The following is a 14,990-nucleotide window of genomic DNA, read 5'->3' on the forward strand; positions in this document are numbered from 1 at the left end:
AAATATGCTGTTTTCTTTTAACTGATTCTATTTCCATTTTCATGTCTTGACCAATTTTATTCATTTGCTCCATGGTTGGTGTTTTCTGGATTTCTGTATGAAATTCATTCATTTCCTCTCTATTATCTTCATACAGAAAATTTTAAGGTCTTTTTCTATGTGCTTTATTTATGTTGAAATGTTCAAGACATGCTGTGGTTTGGTTGCTGTGCTCTAGTGGAGACACATTGTTCTGCCTGTTATTGATTGTATTTTCACACTGATGTCTAGGCACTTAGAATCGGGAGGATTATAGTTCTAGGTACTGATATCTGTTTTTTATTTTTGTAGGTTGTTTTGTTTCTTGGTTTCTGTTTTCTCTCTCATTTTTAGGAGAGAGTCATGACTGTGTGTTTCCTGATAGTTAAGATTTCTGTGGACCAGACAGTTGTGGTCTCTAGGGATTCCAGGTACTAGCTGCTTCTGGATACAGGGAGGAGATATGTAGGAATATGAATAGATTAGTGGTCTAAGAGATTTCACATGACTAATGAATTTCCTTGAAATGAAGGCACAGAATATAGAGAGGTCACCCAAGAATGCCTGATAGAGAGCTGAGGATGAGACTGGGGATTGAATCTAAAAGAACAAAAACTTGAAGATCTGCAGTCAGCTTATCTTTATCTCTGGCAATAGTGGAGAAGTAAGAGTGGTAAGCAGGAAATGCCTACTGGAGTTTGTGCACAGATAATGAAATAAATGGAGGGAGAGAATTTAGGTTGGGGGAAGATCTGTGAGATCCACTAGAGTAGAAGTTGAGGAAAACTGCCACAATTTTTCTGGTACTGTGCTGAAGTTTAGATGTGAAGGAACAGAGAGAAAGTGAAGATATGCACATAGTCTACATAATGCCATGTCAGGAACCAAGGCTAGCATATTATAAGTTTATTCCTATTATAAATATTTCAGTAATCCAGAGCAGCCTGCTATCCCAGAGGGACCTCCACTCAACTGCTCTCTCACTCTTCAACTTCCATCAGACCTGAGACTCCTAAAATGTACAGGACAGCTTACTTTTCCCCCACCAACTTTCCCTTCTTTTTTTTCCTTTTTCCCTTTTTTCTTTCTTTTTCTTTTTTTCCCTTTTTGTTAAACCCCTGGATGAAGCCAAGCTGTCCTTGGCAGCCTGCTAGCTCAGGGGAGACTGTGATTCTCCTGCCATATCTCCACCTACCTCCATCAGACCAGAGACTCCTGAAACACACAAAATTGAAGGTCTGGAAACATACAGGCCAAGAATACCCTACAGATCCCTGCCATACCAAGATCAGTGAGGTTCACCACCTCCCAATACCTACTAAAACAAGAACATCTAGGGACCAAAACCATCCAGATAACTAAAGGCCCTAAAAAGAACACAATAAAAAAGCCAGGGCAATATGATGCCTTCAAAGTACAGCTACACCACTACAGCAAGACCTGAATATATTAACACAACCGAAACACAAGAAATTGACCTTAAATACAATCTTTTAAAGATGATCTTTTAAATCTTTTAAAGAAGACCTTTCAAGAGGTAAATGAATAAATACCTTAATAAAATACAGGTATAGGACCTTAAAAAGGAAACAAATAAATCCCTTAACTGTTGAAGTAATTATTTAAAATGGCCTCTGATCAAGCTGACTATCTAAGCTGCAGCGGCTCTGCCTAGCTCAGCCGCCATGTTCTGTGGCCAGAGACCACATGCATGCCTCAGGTAGAAACGGCCAGCTAGAAACACCAACCCTGCCACCCATAAGACACCAGCGTGGGAGATGGCTCTGCCAATCTTCCATGTTGTCTCCTCAAGGCTGGGCATTGCCTAGACCATCCCACCATCCATGCAGGACCAGTAAGAAAATGAGACTCTAATGCTTAAAGATTAATCAAAGGCTTTATATGTTTGGTAATGCACAATAACAAGATGCCCACTCAATCAGAGGTGTAACCCAATGCCCAACCTAGATATACCAACTACCTTTGACTGTGGGAGACACGTGAACATCTGCCTCCATGTTCCCCTCTCTCATCTCCTCTCCTAGCTCCTTCTCTTCCTTTTTCTCCTCCTCTCCTTACTCCTCCTCTTCCTCCTCCCACCTTAGCTCTTCCTACACTTAATGAAATACAGGAAATACAATCAAACAGATAGAAGTTTTAAAAGAGAAAATAAATACATTCCTTAAAGACATAGGAAAATACTCTTGAACATGTAAAAAAAATAAAGAAAACTATGCAAGACATGAAAATAGAAAGAGAAGCAATAATTAAAACACAAACAAAAAATCCTGGAGATAGAAAACCTAGGGAAGACAGCAGGAACAATAGATGAAAGCATCATCAATGGAATATAGGAGATGGAAGAGAGAATCTCAGTCATAGAAGTTACAATAGAAGAAATTGATGAATCAGTCAAAGAATATGTTAAAGCTAAAGATTCTTGACACAAAAAAACATGCAGGAAATCTGGAAAACCATGAAAAGACCTAATTTAAGAATAATAGAAATAGAAAAAGGTGAAGAGTCCAAGCTCCAAGGCCCAGAAAATATTCTCAACAAAATCATAGAAAAAACTTTCCCACCTAAAGAAAGATATGCCTAAAAGTATACAGAAAACTTATAGAACACCAATTAGACTGGACCAGAAAATTAAATCCTCCTGGTATATAATAATCAAAACATAAACTTCATAGAACAAAGAAAGAGTATTAAAATCTGCAAGGGGAAAAGCCCAGATAGCATACAAAGGCAGACCTATCAGAATTACACCAAAATTTTTAAAAGAGACTCTAAAAGCTAGAAGGGCCTAGACAGACATCTTGCAACCTCTAAATTAGCACAGGTGCCAACCTAGACCACTATACCCAGCAAAAATCTTAACCACTATAGATGGAAAAAACAAGACATTTTAAGAAATATCCAAATTCAAACAATATCTATCAACAAATCCAGCACTATGGAAAATACTAGAAGAAAAATTGCAAACCAAAAAGGATAATTATATCCAAGAAAACTCAGGAGATAAGTAATTCCATACCATCAAAAAACAAGGACAACACACACACACACACACACACACACACACACACACACACACACTGATACCACCAACATAAAAATAACAGGACATAACAATACCTAATCACTACTGTCTCTCAACATCAATGGAGTAAATTCTGCCATAAAAAGACACAGGTGAAAAGGATGGATATGACCAGATGATTCTGCTGTGTACAAGAAACACACCTCAGCAGTAAACACAAACATTACCTCACATGTAAGGGCTAGACAAACAGTTTTCCAAGCAAACAGACCCAAGACTCAAGCTGGAGTAGCCATTATAATACCTAATGAAATATACCTTCAATGAAAATTAATCAAAAAAGACAGGAAAGGACACTAGATACTCATCAGAGGAAAAAGTTACTAAGATAATATCTCAATTCTGAAAATCTATGCTCCAAACACGAGGGTACTCACATTTGTAAAAGAAATTTTGCTAAAACTTAAATTGTCCATCAAATCCCACATAATAATAGTAGAAGACTTCAATATCCCACTCTCACCACACTCAGACAAAACTAAACAGAGAAATACTGAAACTAATAGGCATTATGAATCAAATGGATCTAACAGACTTCCATAGAATATTTCACCCAAACACAAAGACATATCTTCTCAGCACCTCACGGATGCTTTTCCAAAATTGACCATATAGTTGGTCACATAGCAAGCCTTAACAGATACAAGAAAATTGAAATAATGCCATGTATCTTATCAGACGACCATGGATTAAATCTGAACTTCAACAGCAACAGAGACACCGGAAAGCGTGAATATTCAAGGAAATTGAACAACACTCTAGTCAATGATCTGTGTGTCAGGGAAGAAATAAAGAAAGAAATTAAAGACTTTTTGGAACTCAATAAAAATGAAGGAACAATATACCCAAAATGTATGGAATACAATCAAGACGGTGCAAAGATGAAAGCTAATAGCATTAGGTGCCTCCATAAAAAAAAGTAGAAAGTTAATTTAAAATTTAAAAGTACACCTGAAAGCTCTAGAAAAAAGAAGAAAGGACACCACAGAGGTAGAAGTCAGAAAATAATCAAAATCAGGGCTGAAATTAATCAGTTAGGAACAAAGAAAACAATACAAAGAATCAACAAAACAAAGAGCTAGCTAGCTCTTTGAGAAAATCAACAAAATAAACAAACTCTTAACCAAAATAACCAAGAGACAGAGGCAGTATCTAAATCAATAATGAAAAGGGAGAAATAACAATTGACACTGAGGAAATTTAAAGAGTCATTAGGTCTTACTTCAAAAGCCTAAACTCCACAAAATTGGAAAATCTTAATGAAGTAAACAATTTTCTAGACAGGTAACACCAAATATAAGCCAAGATTAGGTAAACTATTTAATCAGCCTCATATACTCTAAAGAAATAGAAGCAGTCATTAAAAGTCTTCCAACCAAAAAAGCCCAGGCCAAGATGGTTTTAGTGTAGAATTCTACCAAACTATCAAAAAGAAGGTCATTCTAATGCTGCTAAAACTATTCTGCTAAATAGAAACAGAAGGAACACTGCCAAACTCATTCTATGATGCCACAATCACTCTGATACCTAAACCACACAAACACTCAACAAAAAACTAGAATTTCAGATCTATTCCTTGTATGAACATTGATGCAAACATATTCAATAAAATACTTGCAAATAAAATCCAGGAATATATCAAAAATGTCATCCATCAATATCAAGTAGGCTTTATCCCAGGGATTGAGGGATGGTTCAATATATGAAAATCTATCAACACAATCCACCACATAAACAAACTGAAAGAAAAATATCACATGATTATCTAATTAGTCATTGAAAAATCCTTTGATACAATCCAGGAGCTCGTCATGTTAAAGGTATTAGAGAAATCAGGGATAGAGGGTACATACCTAAACATAATCAAAACAATGTACAGCAAGCCAATAGCCAAAACTAAGCTAAATGGAGAGAAACTTAAAGGTAAAAATCAGGGAAAAGACAAGGTTGCTCACTTGCTCCCTATGTATTCAATATTGTACTTGAAGTTCTAGCCAAAGCAATAAGAAAGCTAAAAGAGATAAATGAAAACAAATTGGAAAGGAAGAAGTCAAAATACTACTATTTGCAGATGATACACTAGTATACATAAGCAACCCCCAAAATTCTACCACAGAACTCCTACAGCTGATAAACACCTTCATAAAAGTGGCTGGATCATCAACTGATTAATGAGAGATCATGAAACCACAAAGCTTCTTAAGGAAAGGGACTCTGTCAGTAGGACAAATCAGCATCTTACAGATTAGCAAAGGATCTTCACAAACCCTACATCTAACAGAGGACTAATATACAAAATGGGATACAGATCTAAATAGTATTCTCAACAGAGGAATCTTAAATGGTCAAGAAGCACTTAAAGTTTAAAATCCTCAGTCATCAGAGAAATGCAAATCAAAACATCTCTGAGGTTCTATCTTACTTCCATCAGAATGTCTAAGTGAAAAACTCAAGGGACAGCACATAGTGGTGAGGATGTGGAGCAAGAGGAACACTTCTTCATCGCTGCTAGGAGTGCAAACTTGTACAACAACTTTGAAAATCAGTTTGTCCATTTCTCAGAAAACTGGAAATATTTCTACTGTAAGACCCAGCTATACCACTACTGGGCATATACCTAAAAGATGCTTTAACATTCCACAAAGACACTTGCTCATCCATATTCATATCAGCTTTATTCATAATAACCAGAAATTGGAAACAACCTAGATGTCTCTCAACTGAAGAATGGAAAAGAAAATGTGGTACATCTGCTCAATGAAATACTATTCAGCTATCAAAAACAAAGGCATCATGACATTTGCAGGCACATGGATGGAACTTGAGAATATTATCTTGACTGAGGTAACCCAGCCTCAAAAGGACATGTATAGTGTGTACTCACTCAGAAATGGATATTACCATAAAATGTGGTTACCATGTTATATTCCACAGACTCAAATAAGCTAAATAAAAGAAGAAAGTCCCAAGTGAGGAAGGTTGAATCTCATTTTGAGGAGGGAATAAAATAGTGAGAAGAGGCAGATGGAGGGAGAGAACAGGGGAAGAGGGGACATGGGGAAGGAAATTGAGGGTTCAGGATCAGGTGTGGGGAAGGTCAGGAGAGATGGCTAGATGGCCATTAAAATGAAAGCAAATCTGCAATGGGAGATGGGAGAGAGAAGGTGGGAAGCCTCTCCAGGATGAGACAGAGACCTAGGATAAAGAGATATATTCAAGAATCAGTGAGAGTGACCTTATCTGTGACTCACTACATTGAGGATATGGAATATAAAGTGACTACCTCCTGTAGTCAAGGAGAAACCCCAGTAAAGTGGTAGAGATCAATTTACCCACAAAACTTTCAGCCCTTAATTTTATCCTGCAACAATAATTTCAGGCATTGGGAATGGAGCAGAGACGGAGGGAATAGCCAACCAATAACTGGCCCGAGTGGAGGCCCATCCCATAGGCAAGCAACAATCCCTTAAACTATTAATGGCACTCTGTTATGCTTGCAGACAGGAGCAAGTTGTCCTCTGAGAGGCTCCACCCAGTAGCTGACTCAGACAGACACAGGCACCCACAGCCAAAGAGTAAATGGAGCTTAGGGACTTTTATGGAAGAATAGGAGGAAGAATTGTGGGCCCCAGAGGGAATAGAAATTCCACAGAAATACCAACAGTGTCAACTTACCTGGACCCTTGGCCTCTCAGAGTCTGAACCACCAACCAAAGAACATTACAACAGGATAGACATGAGCCTCCCTGCACATATGTAGCAGATATGCAGATTGGTCTTCATGTGGCTCCTGGAAAATTTGAATGAGGGCTCTCCCAAAAGCTGTTGCCTATATGTGGAATATGTTCTAGCTGATCTGCCTTGTCTAGTGTCAGTGGAAGAATAAATGCTTAACCTTGCAGAGATTGGAAGTGTCAACATTAGGGGATTTCAAGGTGGGGTCCCACCTGCTCAGAGGAGAAGGGAAGGAAGGATTGTGGGAGGGGTTGATTGGGAGGGGGCAGTGAAGAGGGTGTAAAATTAATAAACTAAGGAGAGTGGATAGTATTCAGAAAGCTAGACATCTGCAATTACATTTAGTTATTTTAACATTTTCATTCCATTAAAATATTTAAATACCATGAGATAAACAATACTAACCTCCATCAGAAATAGTTTACCTTTTAGGCATTCTCAAACACATAATGTCTTTTTCTGGGCTGGTCTGTTATTCTCCTTCTTTCTGTCACACTCAGTAAGCCAGCCTGCCCAAGGACAGAGACCTGGAGGAAACTTTGAGGCAAACATACTTGGAGATGTGTGGGCATGCCAAGTTCCATCTTCAGAGCCATATTTTCAGTAAAGTAAAATAGCATTTGACAATTTTTCAATATTATCCATATTCAAAAGACATTTGAATCTTTGTATGACTGAAGTCAATGATCTATATTTTCATAATCAGTTTGTCAGTGTTTGTGGACAGAGGTGGGAATTTAAAAAATCTTAATTACATTTTCTCTTATTAAGACAGCAATTTGGAAATAAGATAAGTACTTGTAATCTAGAGGATCACAAATAGAAAGTGATGGCAAACATAAACAAAAATGAAACAAACAAATGAAACAAGAATAGCCAGGCATTGTAGATGCAGAACCTGAGGCAAGCCATAAAAATAAGGCAAAGGCCTTTCAAGAATAATTTCTTTTTCAATCCACAAAGCCAATGAGATTTCCCTATATAGAACAGTTCGCCCTCCCTCTCATGGCCATTCTGAGGTTGGATCCTGAACTCACTGGCTGGCAAGGCTCCAGGATACCTGGGATCTCTGTACCTCTTGAGAAGTGGGAAGAGCTTATATTTACAGTTTTTGCTCATTGCCTATTGAGTCCACTATTTTTGCTTTGTTGCAGTCTGTTCCAGATGAAACTTTTTCATGACTGCATTACTCCCTTTCCATATGGAAAAGTCCATGGTTAGAGGAGAAGCTTGAGGTCTCCGTACAGTTGCAAGTGGGAGGTAAGTGGTAGGAATAAGAAGGACTAATAGCTGGTAATTTCATGGGGAGGAGCTTCCATCCCATCCTATGAAATTCTCTAAATCAGTTTAGATATTGAAATAGAAATTCCCAAGTTTAGGACATGAGTGGCCCCTTTCTGTTGTATATTGATACCAGATTGGGACTGAAAGCAGAACAATTTCCAGTGACTTTAGGTCCCCCAAAGGAAATTTTTTGGACTACCCTGTAAACAAGCAAAAGGGTTGTCCTTGGTTATAGACAATTTGAGTCCCACCATGGGTACAGAGACTTGGTGAAAACAAAGATCAAATCCAGTCACCCAGAGGTATACTTCAGGTTGCTGATTAAGCCAACATGCCAGACAGATTGGATGGGTATCCATAAGCTCAGTACCTTACAGAATCAAAAGACTGCACGGCCAGTGGAATGCCAATGGAAGCTTTGGCTTAGCAAATCTTAAGGTAAGATTTAGTAGAATAATAGAAATTTTCTTCTTAGTCAGGTTTTGAGATTCATTAACAATGTTAGGTATGGGTTTCATATAGCTATCCCAAGTCCAATTGTTAATTATTCCATAACATTATTATTATTATTGTTCCATAACATTATTATTATTATTCCATGGCTTAATTATTCCATAACATTCATTGCATGTTTTGCTCCAACAAATATATACTGCTAACATGTCACAGTTGTTGCTTGAAGGGTTGGTATATGGATGAGATTTATAATTACTTTTCCTCTGGTATCATGTATAGCAATTTCTAGCACTATGAATGCTAGCCAGTGTAGGTGAAACTTCTAATTTTGTATCGGTGAGAATTTAAAATTTTTGTAATGGTAGAGGTCCTTCACCTAAGTACAGACACTTTAGCAGTCATTTTTTCCCTCCATGACAAACAGATGAATTGTATTGGAATTTATTAACTTAGCAAAACACTAGCTTCCCCTGATTAAGAATGTAAACAAAGTCATACTCTGTATTTTGTTGTTGCTGTAATAAAACAGTCTAAGGAAAAGAAACTTCTACGGAAAGGTTTTAGTTCACTTTATGCTTCTCAGTAACATTACATCATTCAGAGAGGTCAGGACAGGAACTCAAAGGAAGAACTGAAGCAGAGACCTGAGATGAATGCCTCTTACTGGCTTGATCCATCTGGCATGTTCTCAATTGTCTTTCTTTTTCAACCAATCTCAAAGAAAGAGATAGAGAAAGACACTAGAAATTAGAGAGATCCATGTTCATGGACTGTTAAAATTAGCATTGTGAAAATGACCATTTTATAAAAAGCCATTTATGCAACTCCATTCAAAATATATATCTCATTCTTGACGGAAATTGGGAAAATTATCCTAAAATTCTTATGATACTACCAAAGAGCGTTTGACAGCAAAAATGATCCTGAGCAAAAAGTACTATGCTGGAGAAATTACCATTCTAGACACCAAGTTATATTAGAAAACCTTAATAATACAGAGAATATGGTATTGGCTCAAAACAAACTAGATTAATAAAACAAACTTGAAGAATCAAATACAAATTACTTAACTACAATCATGTAATATTTGGCAAAGATGCTAACATCATGAGCTGGGTTAAAGACATCATCTTCAACAAATGGAACTGGGAAAACTATATATCTGCATGAAGAAGAGTGAAATGAGATAGATATTTATGACCTTGCCCAAAAACCCAAGTTCAAATTAAACAAAAACTTGAATGTGACACCTGAAACAGTGAAGCTGCTTGTATTAGTCAAAATTTTGTCCTTCCTTCCTTCCTTCCTTCCTTCCTTCCTTCCTTCCTTCCTTCCTTCCTTCCTTCCCCTCTTTCTTTCATCTATCTCCTATCTATCTATCTATCTATCTATCTATCTATCTATCTATCTATCTATCTATCTATCTATCTATCTAATCTATCTGTCTGTCTGTCTGTCTGTCTGTCTGTCTGTCTGCCTGAGTATCTGATGTGAACACTGAAGTTTAGAAAGTCATGAAGGTCCTGTCTTTGTCGCATATTCATTGTCTACTGTATTATTGTGCTGTTCTTCTCTGGTGCTTATAAAACTAAGGAGAGAAGAGTGTTGTTGTCTCACTCTATAGATAAGTCAGAAAAGAAAATCTTATGACAGGTAAATAAAAATATATACTTAGAGATTCAATGTAGACCAAGAAATATTCCCTGCAATGTATATCTTCATATAATATCATAGGTTTAAATTTCTGGAGGATTCTTAAAGTTATTTGTGGTCATATAATTAATGACTTTGAACAAAATAAAACAAATATCTACAGTTACACTAACTTTCTTGCTAATTCTATTACAGAATACTTGTTTTTAAACTTTTTTATAATTATCTTTTTCTCTATTTCAGATTCTTGACTACCCAAGTTCTCCCTCAGCTCCTTAGAACTCCACATGCAGGTATATTTCATCTACTTGAAAGCAGTTTCTTCTAATTATAGACACTAAATGTATTTCTTGGGTTTTTTAAAGTAAATTTTATGTTATCACTACATTAATGTATAACAACTAAAGTACTTCCCATTGTTAATGACTACAGTAGATTATAGTATAACTATATATTCCATTTAGTGTTAGCAAACAAAATGTTTTTGTTTTTGTATATGTCCAAAGATAACGTATTAACATGTGTTCAGTAACGTAATATGATGTACCTGATATATACTGAGTTGGAAAGTCAAGGAACAGACATGTTATAAGTTGGGGAAAATGCATCTATGAAACAGAAGAATAATATCTTGTAGACTACATATTCTTCTTCATTTATCAGTTGTAATACCTGAGTAAGAAGTATTGGAGACAGTTATATACTAAAATTGCAAGTATTTGGAACCTGAAAACACTGTGCCCATCCATATTGGGACAGATGGATTTTTACTCAAATATTGTAAGAACTGAAAATCAGTTTTGTATGAGTTATGCCAGAAAATATGAAATTATTAAATAATAATTATTATATTAAGTTAGAATAAATCTAATCTAACATAACACACTGTATCATAAAAAATATTTATAAGTTCTAAGAAATCATGGAGTTCTCATCTAAATAATTGACTGAGAGGCATTTTGGTAGTTTTTACTTTTAATTTTTTATAACTAATAGGTGAGGCACTTTTTCTATTTTTAAGATAATCTAATAACTATTTACTATGTAAGGATGATGATCTTTAACAGATTAAAAAAATCACGCAGGTGGTATCTCACAGATGTCCAATGACAAAGTTATAATTCTGACGTATCATTGTCTGCTTTCATCAACACAGTGTTAACTTACAGCAGATAAAGTGTGAACACTTTTCAGTCAATATATAATGTGTAAGACAAAGAAGGTAATTGATTTGCCAATGCTTCTGAATAATCAAAAGATAATGCGGGTCTATAATCTTTTTGGAAGCAGATATTAACCTAAGTGTTCTATAACAGTGGCCCTTGAAAGAGTTAGTGCTTTTGTGTATTTAAAGTAGGGAAATTAGAAAGGGCTTAAAATATAGTTAGAATTCATGTTTCTATAGCTTTTATTCCAGACACTAAGAAACATGGTTCTAAATTTTCTCAGATTTTCACTGTCATCAAAAGTCCCAGAAGCTACTGACAAATGAAGAAATCAACCTTACAGGAGATTTCTGAGGAGTCATTAAAGGCCAGTTCCTGCTTTGATCTATTAACATGTTCTATTTTAAATTTTCTTCTCACAAATACTTTTGTCAGACTGTCCTAAAAGCTGCTATTGATTCTCTCCGTCTTACTGTTCCTTATGGGGTATACATAAAATCTCAGCAAACTGTTTCTACTTGTATTACTTTCTTTCCAGCCTGTAAAGATCCTTTGTGACAGGAGTCTAAGAGTTGTAACTTCTAAAAATTAACACAAATGTAAAAAGTTCAGAAAAAATGTACTTTCTGAAATCAAAGTTGTTCTTTTATGTGTTTTTCACATAATATTATCTACTTTAAAACTCAATACTTCTTAAACATTTCCAAATATCTTGCTGTACTTGTTTCAATGGATTACACAATAAAAACCCAATTAATTCCTTTCTGGGTTCTGACATGTTGGAGACATGAGATATAAAATTATTCTTTGAATTTTGTTCTTAAAGAGTATTAAGATGATTCATCATTTACTAGAGACTTTTAAAAACATGATTTAGATATAAAATCTTTGCAAATTGATATAATCTAATATTCCTTGGTAGATTGCTTTCTAATTTTTTTTATTTCTATACATGGCAAGCTATAGAATGAGGAACAAGTTGAGATTAAAATATGATGTACTTACTGTGTAGGGATAGAGATCATTCTCACAGTGTAAATTCCTACAGTACATAATTACTCTTTCTAAACTTGATTATTTTTGAGGTTCTTCAAATTAGTCTCTCTCTCTCTCTTTGTGTGTGTGTGTGTGTGTGTGTGTGTGTGTATGTGTGTGAAATTTTTGTCATTATTAACACTACTGGCTGTGTATGAAAAAGGTCAGCACCTCCCAAGCTTAGTTGGTAACAATCAAAATGTAAGATTTTTCATAAGGAGAAACTGCATAAAGAACTGAGTGGATGAAATAAAACTTCTATGAAGTTCTATATTTTCCAAATTTCTCAGGATTTTGTACTTTACTTTACAGAATTTGTCATCAGACTGGATGAGATAAAGTGGAGTTACTCTTGATGAGGATCCTGTTAGAGATTACCTAAACTACATGAATCCAGAGATGTTTCATATTGTGGTCATAAATTTCATATGCACATAACATACTTATCCAAGGGCAAAACAAGAAGTTTACACTTCAGTAAGTTTTCAGGAGTGAATAGAATCACTGAACACATCAAGCAACACAGCTGCCAGGACTCAGTGCTCTTTCCACACTTCTGTTCAGAGGTGAATACTGGTAGACTTCTAAACACAATGTACTAGCATTCTCTGATTAAGCCTTTACATAACTGAGTACATAGGACATTTTATGACATAAGTTATGTAATTTTGAATAACTCAAGAAACTCCATGTACAGAAACATAAAAAGTATAACTGTTGAAAGCTGAACTGTGATTTAAAAGGCAAACCAAAGTTATTTAACTGATTGATTTCTATTCTGTTTCCATTCAGATAACTGAAGACAACTCTCTTCCAATGTCAATGAATGAAACAAATTACTCTCGTGTGACAGAGTTTGTGCTGTTGGGCCTGTCTAGTTCAAAGGAGCTCCAGCCTTTCCTGTTTCTCATATTCTCACTGCTTTACCTAGCAATACTGCTGGGCAACTTCCTCATTATCCTCACAGTGACTTCAGACTCACGACTTCACACCCCCATGTACTTTCTGCTTGCAAACCTATCGTTTATAGATATATGTGTAGCCTCTTTTGCTACCCCCAAAATGCTTGCTGACTTTCTGGTTGAACAAAAAACTATATCTTTTGAAGCCTGCTTGGCTCAGATTTTTTGTGTCCATCTATTTGCTGGTGGTGAGATGGTACTTCTTGTATCCATGGCCTATGATCGCTATGTTGCAATATGCAAACCCCTCCACTACATGACAATCATGAATCGCCATGTGTGTATCACTCTGGTCATCATCCCCTGGTTTGTGGGTTTCATCCATACAATTAGTCAGTTGGCATTCACTGTTAACTTGCCATTTTGTGGTCCTAACCAGGTGGACAGTTTTTTCTGTGATCTCCCACTGGTGACCAAGCTAGCTTGCACAGACACTTATGTTGTCAGCTTGCTAATAGTTGCAGACAGTGGAGTTCTCACCATGAGTACATTTATCTTCTTGGTCGTCTCCTACACTGTGATTCTCATTACTGTTAGGAATCGCTCCTCTGCTAGCATGGCCAAGGCCCGATCCACCCTAACTGCTCATATCACTGTAGTCATACTATTCTTTGGACCATGCATCTTTATCTATGCATGGCCCTTCAATGGCTATTCAGTTGACAAAGTCCTTGCTGTGTTTTACACCATCTTCACTCCCATTTTAAACCCACTTATCTACACTCTGAGAAACAAAGAGGTGAAAGCAGCTATGTCAAAGCTGAGGGGTCGCTATCTGAAACCTGGACAAGTTTCTGCATTGATAAGAAATGTTCTCTTTCTGTAAAAAGAAAAGTAAAGTTATAGTACTGACAGCATTTTTGTCACCCCTCTAACATATTTCCAAAATGTAATTGCTTTTATTTCTAAAAGTAGTCATTTAACATGTGGAGCGATTTAAAGGTTGCAACAATGTTAATAATTAGCAAGCTGAACACATTTCATGACATTTAATATTCTTTCGATTAATTTTGTTCTTTGCTTTTTTATTTTAAAAATTAAGATTGCTTTAAAATAAAAAGTTGTCTTTTATGTGAATGTAAGTATGGCACTTATTGAATTGTAAATACAGTTTGCCTTGTGTGGTTGGAAAATAAATTTTATATTCAACCTATCAAGTAAATTTATTCTTTGTAAAGAAAGGAATTCATTTTATAAAACAAGAGTTTAAAACAAAAGAAGATTGTTACTTTTCTAGTTCTATGTTCATTATACATAAAACAGCCTTTTGAGAATACTATGTGCTGACTCAAATTTAATATTTATTTACAGTATTTTGCATTTAATGGAACACTGCATAGGATGACTATCAGGCTCTGTAATACTTAGGGGTGTTTTTTGTACAAATGAATCTAATTAAATGGAGATCAATCACAATAGGTAAGAACATGAATAGATTCCTAGGGAGATCGAAAGAGATTATGAAGTACATCAATTCCTGGAGCAGATTCTTATGTCTTGTAAGCAAAGTCCTAATACTGCTTGAGAAAACATATCCTTAGATGTTACTGAAGCTTTATCAGAACCAATGGTTCTTGC

The 14,990-nt window shown here is 35.8% G+C and overlaps 1 protein-coding gene across 4 annotated transcripts; it reads left to right on the top strand.

Moving 5' to 3' along the window:
- The first annotated feature begins 6,814 nt into the window (after positions 1 to 6,814).
- LOC117705840 (olfactory receptor 4K15-like) lies at positions 6,815 to 14,489 on the top strand. 4 transcript variants are annotated; one of them, XM_076931122.1, is made up of 6 exons: positions 6,815 to 7,056; positions 8,011 to 8,116; positions 8,454 to 8,578; positions 10,493 to 10,542; positions 11,699 to 11,782; positions 13,243 to 14,489. In XM_076931122.1, exons 5-6 carry the CDS (start codon positions 11,738 to 11,740, stop codon positions 14,236 to 14,238), a joined length of 1,041 nt encoding a protein of 346 aa, XP_076787237.1. In that variant the 5' UTR covers positions 6,815 to 7,056; positions 8,011 to 8,116; positions 8,454 to 8,578; positions 10,493 to 10,542; positions 11,699 to 11,737; the 3' UTR covers positions 14,239 to 14,489. The 4 variants fall into 4 exon arrangements, with proteins under 4 accessions (XP_076787237.1, XP_076787236.1, XP_076787238.1 ...); XM_076931121.1 differs by lacking the exon at positions 8,454 to 8,578; XM_076931123.1 differs by lacking the exons at positions 6,815 to 7,056; positions 8,011 to 8,116 and having other exon boundaries at positions 8,132 to 8,578.
- Positions 14,490 to 14,990: the final 501 nt, after the last annotated feature.

This window comes from Arvicanthis niloticus, chromosome 3 (genome assembly GCF_011762505.2).
Source record: "Arvicanthis niloticus isolate mArvNil1 chromosome 3, mArvNil1.pat.X, whole genome shotgun sequence".
NCBI lineage: Eukaryota > Metazoa > Chordata > Mammalia > Rodentia > Muridae > Arvicanthis > Arvicanthis niloticus.